Source organism: Argentina silus, assembly GCF_951799395.1.
Source record: "Argentina silus genome assembly, chromosome: 5".
Taxonomy (NCBI): Eukaryota; Metazoa; Chordata; class Actinopteri; order Argentiniformes; family Argentinidae; genus Argentina; species Argentina silus.
Window position 1 is genome coordinate 18756106 of NC_139659.1, and position 20362 is coordinate 18776467.

General features: G+C 41.7%; 1 protein-coding gene across 1 annotated transcript in view; it reads right to left on the minus strand.

Moving 5' to 3' along the window:
* Window positions 1-600: 600 nt before the first annotated feature.
* Window positions 601-20362, minus strand: part of fgf10a (fibroblast growth factor 10a) — a 21301-nt gene continuing 1539 nt past the window's right edge. The window contains exons 3-4 of the mRNA XM_083669823.1: window positions 4474-4577; window positions 601-1524 (exon numbers count right to left, since the gene is read on the minus strand). Coding sequence (XP_083525949.1) covers window positions 1330-1524; window positions 4474-4577 — 299 coding nt within the window. The 3' untranslated portion in view covers window positions 601-1329. The remainder of the gene's footprint in view (window positions 1525-4473; window positions 4578-20362) is intronic.

The window sequence follows — 20362 nt, forward strand, 5'->3', positions numbered from 1 at the left end:
GTTCTGATGTTCACAGTTCTAACTGTAGAAAATAATGTAATAATGTAATAGTGTAATCACATGTGTGCTTTGTAATGCATCATTAGTCTAAGTGCGTTCCTAAGTGCTTTGCGATGCATCTTTAGTCTACGTTTTGTTATTGTAATAACAAGTGTTAATCCTGTGAAAATTGTCCAGTAGGGACTACTGCTTGTCTGCTTAGTCTGCAGGCAGCATGGAACACATGGAAGGCCTCATTAATCAATGTCCAAAATGTTTTTCCACAATGGATGCCTTGTATGTACTTTGGTTGTAACTGTTAATGATATTTCATAACTCAAGGAGAAAATGATGACAGAGAATTCATATAATATGCATGTTACACACTTTTTTGCATTTACTGTATTAATTTAATTAATCACATACAGTTGTTGTGTTTATATAATGTATTGTTCTGTATGGTTTTGCAATACAGAAAGTGCTGTTTAGTTTGATACACAAATTGCTGTGTAATATTGATAAAAGATGCAAAAGCATGAAGAGACAATCCAGCATGGTAAAGAGAAATATATTTACTTTATTCATGTTGAAATGATAGATTAGTATTTAAAAATAAGAGCATAAATGATTAAAAAAAAAAAGAATTTGTCCATTCCATATTTTTTTGTATTTTTTGTTTCTTTAAATATTACATAAAATAAATAATTTATTTAGAAGCAGTCAGGTAAGGAATGGAGATACCCAATACAGTGAATTTTGCATGTTAATAATGTTTGTTAGAGTTTGTTTATGCTATGATGCTAGCTTGACTAAAATTCTTTGCATCTGACTCACTCTATGGCCCAGCATCTCTCTCTCTCTTGCACCTCACCCAAGTGCTTCCAGTATGTTTGTATATCTTGCCTTTAACATGGTCACTAAGCTCAAGTGTCCACATCAGTTCCTCATATGAGTTAGTACAGCATAAATAACTGCATCCACAGTTCACACAGACAAATACACACAGTACACTTTTGTCATTTGACTCTTTTGTGACGGTGTCCCTTTTTGGTCCTCTTAATTCCATATTGATCTGACATTTCATCCATTAAAAATTATTTTGGCACAGAAAAATGTTTCATATTTTCTCCTGTGCTGACTTATAACTTAGAAAAAAAAAACAAATATGTGACATCAGTCAGACTCCATTAAAATGAGTTCAAACAGTTCCTTTACATAGTGCCTTCCTTTTAGAAATAAATGTCTTTGCAACGAAAAACTTGGACCCCGTATGATGCTGTCTCTAAAGGTCTCTCCTCAGTGCAGTGAAATGTTCCCGGGGGGAGGGGGGGGGGCTGTCCGATGCTGCGGCTACACCACCACGATGGGCAGGAAGTGGGTGGTGGTGTTTTTCCTTCGCGTTTTCTTGCCCTTCATGGGCTTGCCATTTGCGTTCAGACCCACAAACATATGCTTCTTCTTGTTGCGCCACTCTGCAGAGGCGTAGGTGTTGTACCTGTTCTCCTCTATCCGCTCAGTCAACCGACAGTCAACACCAAAGTCCCTCTGGAACAAACAAAGCGAGACAAACACATTGTAAATGGGACATTCCAGGTCAATGATACAACAGTTCTATCTATCAATCAAAATGGGTTAGGGTTAGGGTTAGGGTTAGGGTTAGGGTTAGGATTAAAAATGAGGATCACAGAACACAAAAGCAATATCAAAAATCGTGATGATAAGCCCCCAGTGGTCAGGCACTTCAATGACGCCACGAAAGTATGTAGGCCGAGATTTGTTATTATCAACATATGTAATGCTATGAATTACAGTATGCTCTATTTAAATGTGATATATTACTTTATTGTGAAGCACTATGTCGATGTGACGTAATTCCTAAATATAGATGACAATATATATTCAATGTATTATTATTATTATTATTATTATTATTAATAATAATAATAATAATAATAATAATAATAATAATAGAGGTCTAAGTAGAACCCTATTGTTATTATTGGGATTTTTAAATTATTCGTATTGTTAAGATGTGGACACTCAATTTCCAGCGAGATGTTTCATACTAGAGACTTGAAACATGGCCTTATGATAGGAAGTGGTGACCACTTCCTCCAAATGTAATATTACCTCCATTGGCCTAAAGGGGGCGCTATAACAAGTGTTTGAAATTGCCAACTTTGAAAGTCACCAAATTTGGTACATAGGTCCCCCTCATCATAATGAACAAAAAAGCCTCTAGGACCATCAAGATGTGCCATGATGCGTGTTTTTTTTTTTTTTTTTTTAAATACCTAAAACAAGGCTAAGGCTTTTACAGTTATCTGCACCAAACTTGGTATGTAGCATCAATGGACTGATGTGCTCACAGGATCCATTTTGTTTACCGTTTAAACAAACAATGGGGGCGTAGCCTCTCACATAAATGGTTATAAGTCAAAGACAATGAATCCTATCATGCTGAAACTTGATGCACAGGTCCATTGGGCTCTCTGGGTCTTACCCTTAAAGCCACATGCAAATTGCGTGGTCTGTCACGTAAAAGTTGATAAATCAAAGACGGTCTACCCTAACGCTATAAATCTGGTAGACATCTCCAAGGCTCGCTCTTGACCATTCAAAGACAGCCATTTGATCCTGTGACCTTGCTGTGAGGCTTAGACCTTGTTAATCACTGCTTGCAGCTTTAATTATTCTTGTTGTTTTGTTGGTAGTAGTAGTAGTATCTATGGCTAAATTCTAGTTGATTAATAATAGTCATAATTTAAAAAATAATCATAATAGTATACATTGCAAACCTAATCAGACAAATGATAGCCCAGAAAGACAGAATGACATAAGCAAAAATCACAAGCCAGAATATTACAGAAAAACGCACTGCCAAAATAGGGAATAAAATGTCTTCTCTGTTATGTTCCAGGCTGACGAAATAGGAACTGAATGTTCACATTTGAAATTAATTAGGCTGTAGGATCCAAACTCAATCGTTGCATTAGTTCTAAGAAACTGACCTAAGCGTGACTTACTAGCACCATCGAGCAACCGCTTAGCTTTAGCTTGCCTCAATTCAACCTGGATTTGCCAGATATGTGTCTTTTATCTATAGATTTATATTTTAAATATTAAAGGCATATTTTAAATCATTCTGATAGCCCTACATGTTCTGTCCAACATGATGTAATAACACTTGATGGTTCATACTGTATACAGTAGATTATTAAGAATTAGAGGAGTAGATGGGGGGGGAAAGGGTTTTAGTTAGGGTTCACAGGGTTAATATAGATAATTCAGATTACCCAGTTTACCAACAGTAAGGCATGTTAATCAAAAGCATTGATGCAGTTTGAGTCACAATGGCAGTGGTGTCCACTGGGCTTTAAGAGACTGCTCTTGTCATTGTAGTGTCCTAACTAGGCACAAAAATGGATACAGTTGTGATCCAGTAAAGAATGTTCCTTTTCCCAAAAGCTCTTTAGCCACAGCTGTTCAAATTGGTTCCAGAAGTAAACTGAATGTTCCCAAAGCATATGAGAATATTTTGTAGACACTGCGTAGCTTTCAACTCACGTCCGCGATAGCAGTCATAGTGTTCCGACCATCATTCCATTACACATAACAACTAGTGTGAAAAATGTATCAACGAGAAACATACATAATTGTATGTTAATCAGTAAGTCATCAAAATGGAAGTCACTACACATGCCACTAGTGCTTCACTGAATGGGTGACAGTATCTGGTTCTGATAGTATATTACGTCATGTGAATTTTGTTTCAAGACACCGAATGCTTTTTGGGTCTCCATTTCATCTGATTTCACTACTGTGAGAGACGGAGTAAAGCCTTTCAGTCTGAAGTCTCAGATGAAGTAGTGTGAGAGTAGATGAAACAGTGCCGGTATATCCCTGGAGGGGTTTCAGTAGAATAGAGTGGCTGTAGTATTGTGTTTCTTCCGTCTGAATAGAAGGGGAGCACTCGCATGATGTGGTACATGGGAGGATTTCTGTGTTTGGGAGAGGGGCAGTGAGGGCCGTCTCGGCTTACTCTCGCCAAGACGACAACTCTTTTGGCAAAGCCGACTTCTGCTAGGGGATTATTTACGGGCAGTGGAGTGGAACTGTCCTTTAAAACAACCCCAGGCTTCTCCGAGGGCCAGAGGACAGGGAGAGGAGAGCTCTCACAGAACATCAAAGGAGTTAGCTCTTTAAGAGAGCAGAGGATGGAGTAGAGAACTGCAACAAGAAGGTGGCAGTTTAAAACACTACAACTCTGTAATGTACAAGTGTTCTGGATGTTGCATTGGTCCAAATGGGTGTTTGAATAGGAAATACATAATTATTTATAAATATGTAAATAATTTGTGTAAAGTCTGTATTTCTCTCCTCTATGGGTATCTGGATAATACCAGGAAGTATTAAGTACAGTGTCCTATTTATAGTACTGCATCCAACATGGATATTCTTGTATGTGTGAATCCCAGGGTAGCCTTTACTTACCGCGCCATACAACTCTCCTTTCTTACTGATGGCCAGGTAATAGTTACTGCTGAGGCCCTTGATGGCAACAATCCCCACATCCACTGATTTGATCTCCAGCACACCTGAAAGACAGACACAAGTAGCAGACATTAGTTATATGATTATCGTTGTATATTGGGCCAATACACTGAAATGATCAAAATTGGCATGATCATTTTAAAACAGATTTGTTTTATTTTATGATGAGGTACATGTTTTATCACCAAAAGTGATCTATATTACTTATTGTTATGTTGTAGCACATAGGCCTGTGGATTAAAGAAAATGGTACAGCAAATATCAGCTAATATGTTTTTAAATCCCCAAATTTCCTTTTACAGCCTCTCACTCATCCATGTTGGAGTCTATTGCGTTTACTGAAACCACTGAGTCATCTACATTATCGAATCTGTGTTCATTTAGTCACTCTGGGGCCTAGTCACACTTTTAGCCCCGACCATGTTTGAAGTAATCCGACTCATTTTAGCTTGATCCCCCTCCGTAAACCACAGCCCTGACTCTCTGCCTGTGTGTGTGTCTCTTTGCCAGTCATGGAGAACGACCAGGCTCCGCCATTTCATCCCCTTGCTCGAGAGGCATTGGCTGGACTAAGCCAGGAAAAAACATTTCTCTGCTTTTGTTTGTTTTCAGAGCAGAGTGGCAAGCTGGGGGAAAACTAAAATGTCCACAACAGTTTGCATTTTAAATGTCACTAGAAACCATTACTGGTGTAAGCTGTGGTAACCAGTCCCTTTTTTCCTAAAGTAAATTACATGAACCCATAAAGCTAACAAGGGTTAGATGGAATTAGCTTTCGCCCCTAGTAGTGGAAGTGGGTCTTTGGACCAGACAGGGAGGGAGTCGTCCACAGTGTGGAGCATCTACCTATGGTCTGAACCCAACCTTAACCCAGAGTGTACCCTCTACCCATGATCTAACCCCAATCTCAATCCAGAGTGTATTCTCTACTTAAGGTCTAAGCCTAACCTTAACCCAGTGTGTAGCACTATAGGGTCAGAAGGTCAGACATATTGCCTGACGAGGTGGCCTTTGACCAGCCAAAGCCTGGGTAGTTTATGGGCATTCCTCTGCACTTCTCCTTGGTGACATGTTTCATTCGTGTCATCCTCGCTCTCACTCCTGGGACACACATTTGTAACATCCTGCTGTCCTGGAGTGATTTTATGGGCCTCTCCAGACAAGGAGTTTTAGGAGGGCTGTTGCAGGATTCTTTGATCAGGGGTAAATTGCTAAGGCATTTCACCTTAAATGCTTGGTCAGATAAGTAGGGGTAGGAACAAGTGCACACACTGATACTCCCAAATAATGACTGTATTTGCAGTGACCAATGTGTCATTGCCCTTGTCAGGGTGCCATGGATGAACAGTTTTGTGGATGAGCATTTTAGCGTTTGTTCAGTCTTCATTCTTAAAGGTTCAGTGTGCATTTGTTGAAGGCAACTTGACCTTTTGTGTGACCGCACCGCACACAATTTCTTTTGCTTGACTGTCACAGGCACATCAAAAACACCATTCACACGGGGGATAGACCTGGGTAACTCCAGGGTATCTCCCTGGTCAAGTTTGGTTTGAATGGGTCCACCTACTAAACTCCGACCCGGGTCTCTTTATACCCAGCCTGAGAGACACTAACGTCTGCTTGCTTCTCTAGACAGCCTCCTCCCGATTTGCTGCTTCTGTGTATCCATCTAGAGAGAGTCCTTGCCTACAGACTCTACTTGCCGCTATTGACGGTGGCATGAGGCTATCTGGCTCGCTGCTCCTCTGCCTTCCCTCAAGTTCATGAACAGGGGATGAGAAAGGGGATGACAAGAAAAGAGAAATTTAATGACAGTCAGTGGGATTAGTGCAGAATAATCCCTGATCAAAGGGAGAGAGAGAGAGAGAAAGAAAGAAAGAGAGGAAGGGAAACAGAGAGAAATAGGTTAGGGCAATTGATACTCTGATTAAGAAATGTGCATAGAAATACACACACACACACACACACACACACACACACACACACACACACACGCACACACACACACACACACACTCACACACATTGTGCATAGACTTAAACAGACACTCACCATTCACACTGGTGGAACTTGGTAGTTCAAAAGAGTTTTATGCATGCTCAATCTCCAGTTTAACTGGCATTTCTAAGCTTGCAATGTCAAAATAAGATCTATCTGTGCAGTGTTGAAAGTCAGGCACCTGCTTTAGCCATTGGCTTTGGGCCGTTTGATGTGGTGCATTAAACCAAAACGCAGGGCTCTTTTATGACCCCCTTGCTAGTCACCAGAACCCTACCTCTGTCTGCACTCAGCAGTTGAAAGGCAGGGCTGCAACAAAAGGCTTAAGTTGCAACAATACTCTGTCTGATGGCGGTGCAGAACAAACCATCGGCGGAGTGACACTTCCTACTACTCACTGTTTTAATCTCTTGTCAACCCCCCTACTTCCCCAACTTTCACACTAAAAGGGGATATCCCTCTGATTCGGTATTTCTTATCATTCGCCCCTGCCCCCCCCCCCTCTCTCTCTATCTCTCTCCCTCTCTCCCTCTCTCCCTGTCCCTCTGTCTCTTTCTTCCCTGCTTCTCTCTTCATCTCCTTCTTGTCATAGACCTCTCCTTTCTCTGTTCCTGCCTCACTCTGTTTCTATTTTGCAGTTGTTTTTTCACCCTCTGCTGTTGGCATGTTGCCCAAAACCTTCATTTCTATTTTGCAGGGGGTGCAGAGCAACAGTTTTATGACCAACATTGAAAGTGCAATAACCAGAGTTTTCTCTAGCAAACAAGAAAAAAAGGTGCTGACATTCTGTAATCAACATTTTTCAGAAATTACGCCGGCAAACACCTGTGTGTATAACAGTGTTTGTGTTACTTTTAAAGCTTTTAGGAAAACATGCCGCAAGGTCAATTGCAGTCTTCATTGCTGCTAATGAAGAGTTAAACGTTAAAGTCTTTAGGTTAACTCATCCCATGAATGTGGTTCACCGCATCGACCTCTTCCACAAAGATACTCTAAAGAAAAGACGTGTGAGTGGTGTAACATGATCCTGAGGGTGTTTCAATGAGCTTAGGTAAAACAAGCATTTTTGAAATATTTTGGTTTAGGTAAGGTATGTCCTTTTGTGTTTTAGCTCTTCTTTTATCTTAGTAACTGGGTGATGCTGTTTCATTTTTTTATGTCTGTCTTGATTCTGGTTCTGATTCTGTTCTGCCTATGCGGTTTTAGCATGTACTATTTATCAGTTTGGTTGGCTCTGCTGACTCAGTTCTGTAGCCAATGGTGGTTCTGTTTAACCTACGTCTGTGGGTTGGTTCAGCTGGCTGGGGTTAGCCCATACTGTATACTGTACTGTTCCATTAGGTGGTCGTTTCAACTACGTTGGGTGGCTCCCTCAGCCATTGGCTTTTACCCTTAGCTCAGTATGTGACTTCAACCCCCAACAATCCCTGATAAACCCCCTATCTACATGGAGGGCCACGTTTTCTTGACAAAGTGACAGCATGCACATTATCACATCTTGTCATAATTACCTCAAACCTCAACGCTTTCACATTTGTAGTTTCATCCAGCTGACTTTACGACCGAGCATCCCACATACTGTGGGCTGGTACAGAAAGACTGAGGCTGGAGCAGAGGTTCAGGCAAGGTCTGGGGCTGGCACTGGAGGACTAGATGACTGGGGCTGTGGGACTGGGACTGGTTCATAGGATGTTTGAGAATGGGGTAGACACTGGGGAACTAGGGTTGGAGCCCAGGGCTGGGATTTGGGCTAGGTAAGTGCTAGTTCTAGATGATTAACATGATCAGGGGGATGGGATATGGGGGCTAGTCTTGAGGAGTGGTACTGTATGGTGGAAAGCTGAGAGGTTGAGGAGCCGGGTTTGAGGCTAGAGGGGTGGTAAAGGGCAGCAAGGGGGGACTACGGGGTTAGTGGTTGACCCTGGGCTTGCTCCCAACAATAACAGTGGTTCGCACCTTTGATCTGGCCTCCAGAAGCCTCTGGCTCCCAGGCCCCTCAGAGAACTAGTCTCTCTATAAGACTCTCGTGTCTCTATAGGGAGTCTGGTCTCTCTACAGAGGTCTGCTCTTTCTGTTTCAGGGCAGACGTCATTGCCCTGAGGAGGAAGAGTGGTCTTCACGTCCCCCCTGCTTCCAAAACACGGTCAGTGGTGACTCCAGATGTACTTAATGTTAGAGAGAGCAGTGAAAATGCTTCCGCTGTTTATCTTAGGGCCCTTTTGAAGATTATATTGCTGTAGCACACATTGTATACCACACAACAGGTACAGGGGAGGCTGGTGGAGGCAGAAATCTGTGAATCATTGTAATGCATGGAACAGAATGAGGAATGGTATCATGTATTTATATCGATATATACACATATCGATTGCATGCAATAAAATGAGCCCGATTTCTGCCTCCGCCAGCCTCCATTGAACTGGTAGGTGTTTCTCTTGTAAATATCTGCATTTCAATTGTAAAAAAAAATATTCCATACTTAATATTGTAGCACAGCATTGAGAGAAGATTATTCTGATCTATTTTAACATGAGGAAATTTACATTTTAGAGGAAAATACTGACTATTGAATACATCTCTACATCACAATGAATTCTTCAAACCCCTCTGCCAAAGAAGAAAAAAGCTCTTTGTCACATTGAAGAGTGTTCGGTTTCTGGGTAAGAAACAGTTCTCCATGCTTTGTTTTCAACAATAACATGTTTGATTTGCATTACTTGAGGTTAGGGTGACTAACATCTAAAGCAAGAGATCTCTCTGCGAAATGGCAACAGCTTGATTGACGATATGTCAAATTTGCTGTGACACCAAGAGTTCATACCCATGGAACTGCTTCTAACTGCTGTTAGGGGAAGAGGAAACTCTAGATCTTCTGGCAAACAACCCAAACTACATTGTGGGAATGTTCTACTTTGTAAGTAATGAAGAGTTGGAGTGGATAAATGTGGACAACAGGATTGTCCTGAGATAGACACACACATAAGGATGGCCCATAGGTTTCTGCCAAAGCTTTCGGGGAGATCTTTTTACTATCCACTGTCACCAAATCTTGTTTATATTAAGGTTTGTAATGTCAAAGTAGATATGTTACCAACTTTTTGTAATTTCAAAGTAGAAATGTTACCAACTTCCATTCATCCTAACCCTAACCCTAACTATTTATGTTACACCACGATGGACTAGCTCTTGTTTCATGTGTTCCCTAAACATAATGTATTAGAATACTGTAAAATATTTTCACAATCAATTTAGAAGGTGATTTACTGTACATGATATGCAAACATTATGACATTTCTCATGAACAACATGTTAATATATATATGTATATATATATATATATATATATATATATATATAATATATGCAAATCATGTTATGATTTCATTTAATTTTGCAGACTATTGTACGTCATTCGTACTCATCCCACAGCTAATACTGTTTTCTTTGCTTGAAACATGCATACACATCACTCTTTCCCCAGGGACAAAACATTGAAACCACACTGTCAAGCTGTATATGATTTTAAAACTGGCAGCACATGTTTAAAAGCAAATCCAGAGATTCAAAATAAAACAATCACCTGAGCATAAACGTGATGTTTCAAATACCAGAGCTTAATCCAAGCCAACAGATAGCATTAAATTTCCCTGAGACCAAACATTCCCATTTGCATGGTTCGAGATCAGCTTACCATGCAGAGTAATAGGACCACTGTGTATTATGTCATGGTCGTTTTGAGAGCCCTAATGAAATTCTTAGTGATTTTTGTGGTGGTTTCCGAAAAAAAAATGCTGTCATCTCAAGTAATGCAATTCCTGTAATGTTATTGACTTAGAGGCAGAGAGCCAACGCTTTGCCAGTAGATGTCAAAGTGTGTCACGGGGTACTGAGTGCTGCTGAACATGAATATGTATTCATGGATCTAAACTGGAGTGGGCCGGTGTAAGGTATTTTAGAATTTTGCCATAATGTTTTCATTTACTGTACTGTTGCCAAAGCACGCATATCATAAAACTTAATTTAAATGTCCAGCCGTTTATTTGCTTAACTGTGAAAATGCTCAGACGATTATTGGAGACCGGCGCAGATTAGAGGCCGGCGTTAAACTGTTTGTGAAGTCAGAGACTCTGCCCTCACTGTTATGAAGAAGCTTTTTAGCTTGCCAGTTACTGGAATTTTTTGTGATCTTGGGCCAATTGCTGCCAACTTTGACATGGGGATGATCATGGGATGATCACTTGTTTTCCAATTCTCTACCCTTTACCAAGAAGTGTCCACTCAGTTCTAAATGCACTTTCCCTCATGCATTTAAAAGCATGGATTGGTGTAAGCATGGCTGGAGAATCGGAACGGAACCCAGGTTTAACAAGTGATCATCCAGTGATCATCCATTGTCATAATTGGCAGCAATTGGCTCACCAAGTTTTGTGGATTTTCGATATATCAAGTAAAACAAGGGGTCATTGGGCTTTGACAAACATCTTAGATAGTACCTACAGTAGATTAAGTCACAGTCATAAGTCATTTAGTGCCTCACACACACACACACACACACACACACACACACACACACACACACACACACACACACACACTGTGAGAAAGTGTGTGTGTTGAGACAGATGGAAGCAGAAGAGAGTCTTAATGGAATGATCAGAGGTAGCGCAGGGAGCCCAGAGCTCTGACCAGGGAGGCATCTGGACAGGCTGTTTGAAAGGAGCAGGGCAGGAATGCCAGCTAATTAGCCATTGCGTGCATGAGAGGTAGGGGTGTGTGTGTGTGTGTGTGTGTGTGTGTGTGTGTGTGTGTGGTGGTGGTGGTGGTGGGGGGGGGGCACTCCTGAGGCAACTGGTGGCTGGAGCAGGAGTCCTGGATCTTATCCGTCACAGATCCTATATCCCACCCCCCACTGCTTTACTGGCTACTAATGCAACACGTTCCCTGCAGTGGGCAGAGGGTGGGCACTCGACCAACCCCGTCCACATGGGTGCCTGCTCTGACATTTAAGAGGGGAACTGGAGCCTGTATGCCGCCACCGTGTGTGTGTGCGCGTGCGTGTGCGTGTGCGTGCACGTGTGTGTGGCGAAAACATCAGAGAGATAAAGTGTAAGTTATCATTTCTTGATTCCTTCCAAAAACTGGGGCGATCTTGGACAACTAGATTAATATGAAATTAAACATACAGAAAAGACTGATGCCATATAAGCATGGTGAAATTTGTTGATGGTAATAGTAGTCTACAGAGGATTAGAAAGTGATTGAGTGGTCGGTATTTTCACCAGGGGAAAAAACCAACTGGACAACAAAAACAAAAAACATGAAAATGCACCTAATGTTCCTCAAAATCTTATTATTCCTTAGAATTACTTAAGATGCTCGGAAGAAGCTTCCTGGGAATGAAAATAAGATGTCACGGAACTCCCCCCAGTTGGAGTTTAGTTTAGTATGATAAATGAGCCAATTTCTCAATGGAGGGCAGGATGGGGGGCGAATCCTCCCTATTTCAGCCTGTTAAAGGTAAACAATGAAAACTCAAAACCACTTCACCCAAACAAAGATGACCAACTTAAAAGTCCTTGGAGTCATAATCCATACTTGTTGTTGTTTGGGAAGCCTTTCTTTTACAGAGGAAAAATGCAGAATAAAGCAAAGGAGTTTACACAAATGTGAGAGGCTGCTGAAAGACACAGAATAAGGAAGCGGCTAGTGGGTTTAGTGTGGTTCACTCTAGAAATCTGTGTCTTATTTCAGAAATGTTCTTATGAATACATGATTGACAGAACAGTAGATTGATGGCCAAATATAAGGAAGCAATGACAGGAAATACGTAAATAATGATTCGAAAATAGGAGAAAGGGTGACTGTGATTCAAAGAGAGACGCCTCAGTTGATCCCCTGTCCCCAGCGACTTTGGTCAAAGTCAACCGCACAGAAAAATAGCTAAACTTTCTTGCTTTCCGCCTTTAAATGTTCACTAGAAACAGTGTTTAAACATTGCCTTGCATGATGTGAAACCTTTTCTTGGGGTTCATTTGTCGCAAAAAATAAGTAGTTTAAATGAATTTATTAGGTGATTTTCAAAGCTGAATCAAGACCTCTATAAATCAATATAGATCAGATCTCTCTCTCTCTCTCTTCCTCAACTCTCCCTCCCTCCCTCTTAACCCTGCCTCTCTCCCTCTCTCTCACTCCCTTTCTCTCTCTGACCCTTTTACACCCCCCCACACATGTAGGCACGCACGCATAAACACACACACACACACACACACACACACACACACACACACACACACACACACACACACACACACACACATACACACACACACACACACACACACACACACACACACACACACACACACACAAGGAGCTCTGGCTCCAGCATGTTAAAGAGTTCAGACATAGCACCTATGATAGTAAGTTCTCCCTGAGACCAACACTAGCACAAATGACCCTCTCCCCTCTCCTCTCAGTAATGGGGGCAAAGGTTAGGCATACATCTGGACCTCCATACCACCAGGTTGAACTCTAAATAGGGCAAAAGAGGGGGCCATCACTAAATAGAGAGGTTTGAAAGCCAAAGCTTACCCCTGGCCAAACTTTGCTTTCATGCCTATTTGATTTCAGCCGATGATGAATCTTAACTTTGGAAAGAATTGTTTGTCCAAAATCAGAGAGGTTCAGATTTGTTTAGCTATGAATCATAGGCAACATTGTCCATGAAGTTGCTCTTAAACTGTATACCTGTGTGATAACGTAATGCTGAAATGTACTTTATTAAACAACATTGTAATTACTGTACATGCCATAATTTGGTTTGCAAGCTGCAAATTGTGTGTCAAAAAAAAAAAATATTACACACATGAAACACAAGCTTGTGTGTGCACACCAACTTTGAATGGCTCCTAAAGCCCAATTGTGATAAGGGGTTGTTGAATGGCTCCAAAAGCCCAATTGTGATAAGGGGTTGTTGAACGAAAGATGTTTGAAGGCAGACCCAGAGCCATGCAGAAATATGGCTCTGGGAGGACCTGTCCACTGCAAGTGTCGACACTCTTCTTTCGACGGGAAGGGGGTAGGAGGGAGGAGTTGTTGGTGTTGAGGTGGGGTGGAGAGGGGTTCACGGGGAGGTGTCCTGTGCCAGTTTCTGTTTTCAATTATTGCCTGTTGGATGAGTCTGCTTTCTTCACTGATGGAGGGATGAGGTTGAAGGAGGGATGAGGCTGCTTCCTCCACTCTTAGAGGGATGAGGTTTGGGAAGGGGTTATGGGGGAGGGTTTGTAGACGATGAGGACGGTGTTAGGGATGGGATGGGAGATGGTTTGGGGGAGGGATGGAATGGAATGGAGCACTATTGTTAATTTTGTTACATGTTTGAAATGAAAGATTGTGGAGGGGGGGAGTTGTTGTAGTTGTTGTACTGTATGCAACACAAATGCATCACTGTTTGTTCTTTAGTGTTGGGGAGCATACTATATGTGTTAAGACTACACTGACATTGTTACAGTAATAGCTATGCTCAATAACCAAGACCACTGTGAATGAATTAGGGCAGATACCAGGGGAGGCTGGGGGAGGTAGAAATCGGAGGACAGGCTGAAAAACATGTGTGATACGGAATTTACCAACTGCAAAAAGTAACCCTTGTCTTGTACGCTAACTCATATAATAAACCTTTGAATTCCCAGAACGTATCATCCTCGAACATGTCAGTTCTAATTATAAGTATAAGAAGAAGCCGTAAATTTGAGATGCCAAGCTATACTGCTGGAACGCATATCCTGTGAAAAAAAGGAAAGAAAAAAAAAACGGCCAAAAAGCTCATGGTTATTTATGCGTCAGAAAAGAGAAAGTGTATGAAGATGTTAGGGTCACATAGAATGGAGAGAAACACTGACACTAACCTTTGGTTCATCGACCACTCCTCATAACTCACTTTTATAGTCGGTGTGGTTGAGATTTCCCACAAGAACCATAAATGAGCACTATGACCACAGAGGGTTAGGGGAGAAAGTGTCATCCATGTGGTGTAGGCCTCTAATAAAACACACACACAGAAAAATATGACGATACATATATTAATGACTAGTAAGATCCATACATCTACTCATCGTGATTCATGTATCACTGCCTGGTACGGCAGCTGCACCGCCCTAGACCGTAATGCTCTACAGAGGGTGGTGAAAACGACCCAGTCCATCACGGGCCGCAAGCTACCAGCCATCCATGACATTTACTCTGAGCTCAATACTATTTACTATACTCATTTTCTTTTCTACTAGTTGGTAATAATAATAGATTTATTGATATCATTGATTGGCCTAGGAGTTCGCTCACCTGGTGTTGTTGATTCGACGACAGAATAAAAACCAGGAGCGATTTACTCTATATTACCCTGTACCCAGCCCCCCCAATCATACTGTATGCTAAAACAATACATGTACCCAGCTCTTTCTCAACCCTCTCATCCACTGTATTGATCATATAATGTGTGTGTGTGTGTGTGTGTGTGTGCGCGCGCTACATCATGATCTGCATGATCGGGGCAAGAGGTCTCCGGGCGGCTGAGGTTACATTGAACAGTTCTCCCCAGCTGGTTCACATGTTAGCAATCTATGTAGTGAACTAGAATGTGACAAGAACATACCGAATGAAGTAAGGCTTTGGGGGCCGACGTTAGGCTTTGGAGAGCCGGTCTATGGTGCTAATCGAATAGCATCAGGTTAAACTGGGGGGCTGAATGAGGTGAGAGGGGGGATGGATGGTCACAGGTCTGACCTCTGTGTGATGTACAGCCCACAAACTTGACAACATGATTGGAAAGAGTCTTCTCTGGGGAACCCAGAATCCAAACTGCAGTTGAACCCTGAACTGCAATGTCTCCTCCATCACAACTGTCAGGGTCTAATGATGCTCATTAGCAACACACTCACTGGGAGGGAATTAGGTCTTCAGGTTGCAGTAAGTTGTTCAATAACACTTTATGAAAGTCCTTTGGAAAGTCCCTCTTGAGATGGTTTATAAATGTTTAACCAATTATTCACAACTGTCCACAACTAACTACCCACTAGCCCTAACCCCAGCAAATTCATTCAAAAGAGTTGCCAATGATATTGTTGTGATATCTGTAGACCATCTATAGGGCATTGTCCAAAGTGTGGTGTGTTGTTCTTATGCCTGTGTTGTAATGCTGTAATTACTCAAGTAACAACGATGTATAAGCATGTTGCGTACGAATTTAGGAACTATAATTTAGTAAGTATATAGCAATGGTGTTGAGAGGTTTTTGTTATTTCACAAGTAAGAATAGGAACAGCCTCAACTCCCTACACTATTTTGTAAGTACAAAAACTGTCAAACTTCATTGCTATGTAATTACAAAGTAATAACGATGAACAATTACAAACATGCTCTTCAATGTGGTATAACAATAAAGATAAATAATACAAAACAAGCTCAAGGGGGTGGGAAAATGGGTGAAATGTGGTGTAACATCAATCTTCAATAACAGTTTCTGATTGGTCAGTGTTACTGTAGTGTTACTGTCAGTGTTACCAAGACACATATGTCAGACTCAAGACTCAAGGTATTGAATGTTTGTTATCTTATAATCAGTGATTATTTTGCACAAATGTACAAATGTATGGTGAAAGTGTCCCAACTGCTTGGTAGCAGGGTTTTTTCCCTCTTTTTTCTTTTACATAATTGACTTTTTTGGCACAGCGTTTTTTGGTTGGCTCACATTTACAGTGGTCATAATATCTTCAATTTACCACTTTGTGCATAGCTGTCTATGCGGAGAATTAAGTTTAGCCGCCTCAGTGGAGAATAAGGTCTATGAAACCAGTGTGACAAAGTGATCCCAAGCAGATGGATTCTGAAAGGGGAATCACACAATATGGCCAGGGTTGGGTTTCAAATGGCACATAGATAGGTCTTTTGTGGAGGGCTGAAACAGAGTGAGAGAGAGGGGCAGGGTAACACACTAGCGAGCCTACAGCACAGACCGGAGCAGCAGAGGAGACAAAGAGGCCCTAAGAACTAGGATTTGTACCAAAGCAGTGTGTCTTTTCCAGACATGATATGTATAAATTCACGAGTAGATTTCATGAGTTTACAGATCATGTCCTGCATTTCCTGGTCACAGGTGCTATACACCTTATAAGGTCTTCACGTTGTTTACTTGTGTTTCCCCTCCACCTCTAATTCTGCCTGTACTGTACATGCTTTCAGTCCGGGCATCTATGCATCTTACAGTTCAATGAGTACTGTCCACTGGATGTACAGGCACAATTAGGGTATCACAAAGAAGAGAGAGACATGCATAACGTGTTTGTTACCTCCTCCTTTTAAGTGCATCTCCCTCGTATCTTATTGTCAAACATAGCAGTCATATGAGTCCACAAATCCTGCTCTGTCATACACGCCAGTTGACCAATGAAAAGAAGACTTTTCATTCCTCTGTTGTAACATGGGTGTACACTAGGGGTGTAATATGTCAGGGGTATAAACCTTATCGTTCGATGCAGGTCCTCGCCCATACATTATGTGATGTGCTCAGAGTTAGCATAATAAACACTGCAGATATTTTGATTCAGCTGCTGAAATATTATAGTCTGCATATATTTATGCAGTTTTATAGGTTTTATAGCCATAGGAAATATAAATTCTATAGAAAAATCTATCTAGATTTGAACTCTGGTCACCAGACAGGCGTGATTTTGAGGCAGAGGGTGTGATTTTCAAAGTGCATAAAGTCTGCAAAAGGCATTTGGCTGCTAGTATATACTTATTGTTAGATTAGCAAAATAACTGGAGTACTAAACAAAGTCAATATAAGCTTGTCATTAGGATATCTATACATAAAATAATTATATTTTGGGACCATACTTCTGGTGGACTGATGAGAAATATACTTGAAAATGATTTTTGAGTAAAGTACTCCTTTAAAGTATGGCTTGAAACATTACTGACCCACAGAGATGCAAATGAATAAGAGTGTGTAGTGATTATTCTGTCATTCTCTGGAGGGATTTGTCATCAGCCTTTTAATTAGCAGATCTTTCAATGGTCTCCTCACTCCCCCATATGTAAACATCTAATCTCCATACATAGCCACATCAGAGGTCTAGACTGAGCAATTCAGTAACTCTACAGTAACTCTACAGTAATTAGACTCAATCAGGTAGGCAATTTAGAGCATATTCGGCTGATATCTACTGTGAGCTGCATTTAGTTGTCAGTGTCTGCCCGCCTCACGAGGAAACACTCATATTTATTCACTGGAGGAACTTGTATTGAACCTATTTCAGCGCGGGACGACTGGCAATTGAAGCCAATAAAGTAAAGGCGTTTCCTCATGCAATCTGTGTGGGCTCTGTTTGATGACAAAAATCTCATAATATTTTGTTGACTTTAACGAGAAAGCGAGTCCAAGAATCCCTATTGCTTTAACACACAACCAGACTAAGATGATTAGAAGTGACAGGCTAGATGACTTTACACAGACCACTGCAATCTCACCACCGGCACTCAGAGAGACATTGGATCTATGTTTTTAGGTGCCCCACTGTGGAGGTTTATGACTAGACAAACTGCAGGGCAAGGACATAACAATCACACACACACACACACACACACACACACACACACACACACACACACACACACACACACACATACACACACACACACACACACACACACACAATCTTGTTAAACTACAGGGCAAGGACATTACATTCACTCACACACACAAGCACGCATGCACACACCACACACACACACACACACACACACACACACAGGTGCACACAAACACACACACACACACACACACACACACACACACACACACACACACATACACACACACACATTCTTGTTTGAATAAGGCCAAACATCTCTACTTTGCTATCAAAGCTACACTGAGACACAGTACCTCCTGTCAATGAAAGGTCCCCGTTTTACTGAACCCGAGGTTTCTCCAGGTTCTCTGGACAGGGCAACAACAGTGTGAAGTCTCAGCTGGAGTTTCGGGTTTCAGAGAAAATAAATAAACCAAGAGATGCTCATCACTGTGTCTGGCTCTTTGACACTGCAGCCCAAACAGATGGGTCTCAACAGGGAGAGATTGGGGGACATTACTGCAACCTGGTGGGCACTTCTCCTTATCAAATCAAATCTGATATTTCTATATAGCATATATATAGCACATAAGACTAAAAAGTAGTGTCCAAGCTTGTTTTTGAGCTACGAGTCATTAGAACATATACATACACACACACACACACACACACACACACACACACACACACACACACACACACACACACACACACATTCCTAGTCCCTGTCCATATGTCAGATGGGACAATATTAGGGCAACATGTGAATGGGATGTGAATTCCCCCCACACGTGCTTTGCGGTGCATCTGGTTAGAGCGTTATTACCAGCCAGGGCTCGTGCCTTCAGGTCATAGTGGGAGCTAATGGCAACCACCATTATATTCACATGTGGTGGGGCTAGTGGCGGGAAGCTCCAACAAGCAGCAGCATTGCATACTCACACTTTTTCCTTCTCTTTTACTCTAACTGGATCTTACCACAAACATGGTAAGGTGCTCCTATTTCACAAGACACATTCCTCTACCTTTGGCTGAAAGTCTGAAGCAGTCATGTCATGTCTTTTCTAAGAGCAGAGAGCATCGATGTACCGTGTCAAATAAAAGCCGTGACCTGATATTAAGCCTTGGATGTTGTCGTCATTATCGACACGACGGCCCTTTTAACGGTTGAACTCGGAGAGACGGGGCTGTCGGTAGGCGAGAGTAAGGTCTGCTAATTGAAATTCCTCCAGCCTCAGCAGAGCCGAACAGCGTCTGATTGGCCCCCGCTCCGGCCGGTCTGATGGAGGAGAGGGAGAAGCATGGTGCACATGGGCACCATATGGCAAAGCCCTCTTTTATTGGGGCCACAACGCTGGAGGAGCCGGCTGTGCGGCCGGCTTGGAGAGCGCGCATGGTGGCCAGGTGCTGGGGAAAGCGTTGGCCGGGGTTTCTGGGGGTGGGGATCGCAGCACCCAGGCAAAGCAAGTGTTGCATTTAGAGCTGCATTACAACACACTGAGAGATCGCTCTCAGCGAGGGATGTGAGTGGTGGATATATGTATGCTGCGGTGTGGATCATATACTAGAAGCTCACAGAGAAATGACATGTATACAACATTTATATCGTTTCACAGAGTTATTTAACCCTGGGCATCAGACGTAGGTATTGTTTCAAAGTTAAAATATAAGAAGTTTCCCCTTTTAAAATCCACTATATTAGGGTTTATGTCAATCTTTATATTCTCATACAGTATATGTATGCCGGGCTCACATGAGTCCCTGCAAGAGCACCTTACTAACGAGGATGAAGAAAACTATGAAAGATGATAACATTACATCTGCCAGAATAACTATCAATGAACTTACTACAAAGTAGTTTGGGAGTTTGGACCATGTACTAGAAATCCCTGAGGGATGGATGATGTTAATGTTTCAAATATTTTTCTCAAAGAGAAAAGGGTTCTTTGGGCAATTTCTAATTGGTTCCAGTAGATCTGCTTTCAAGACAAGTATTCTCAGTAACTGAGGCAGACACAGGCAGGCTGCTGCTGCACATGCAAAAAGACACAAAACACGCAGCATGTCATCTGTGCCCACCCTAATAACACTGTAACAGACTATTGCGTTACTCTCTCAGTCCACTTTTAGCAGTCTAAACATCATTTTTTACCCTGTATTTTTAAGTCTATAAGACTATATGTTGCCATACTGAATGCAC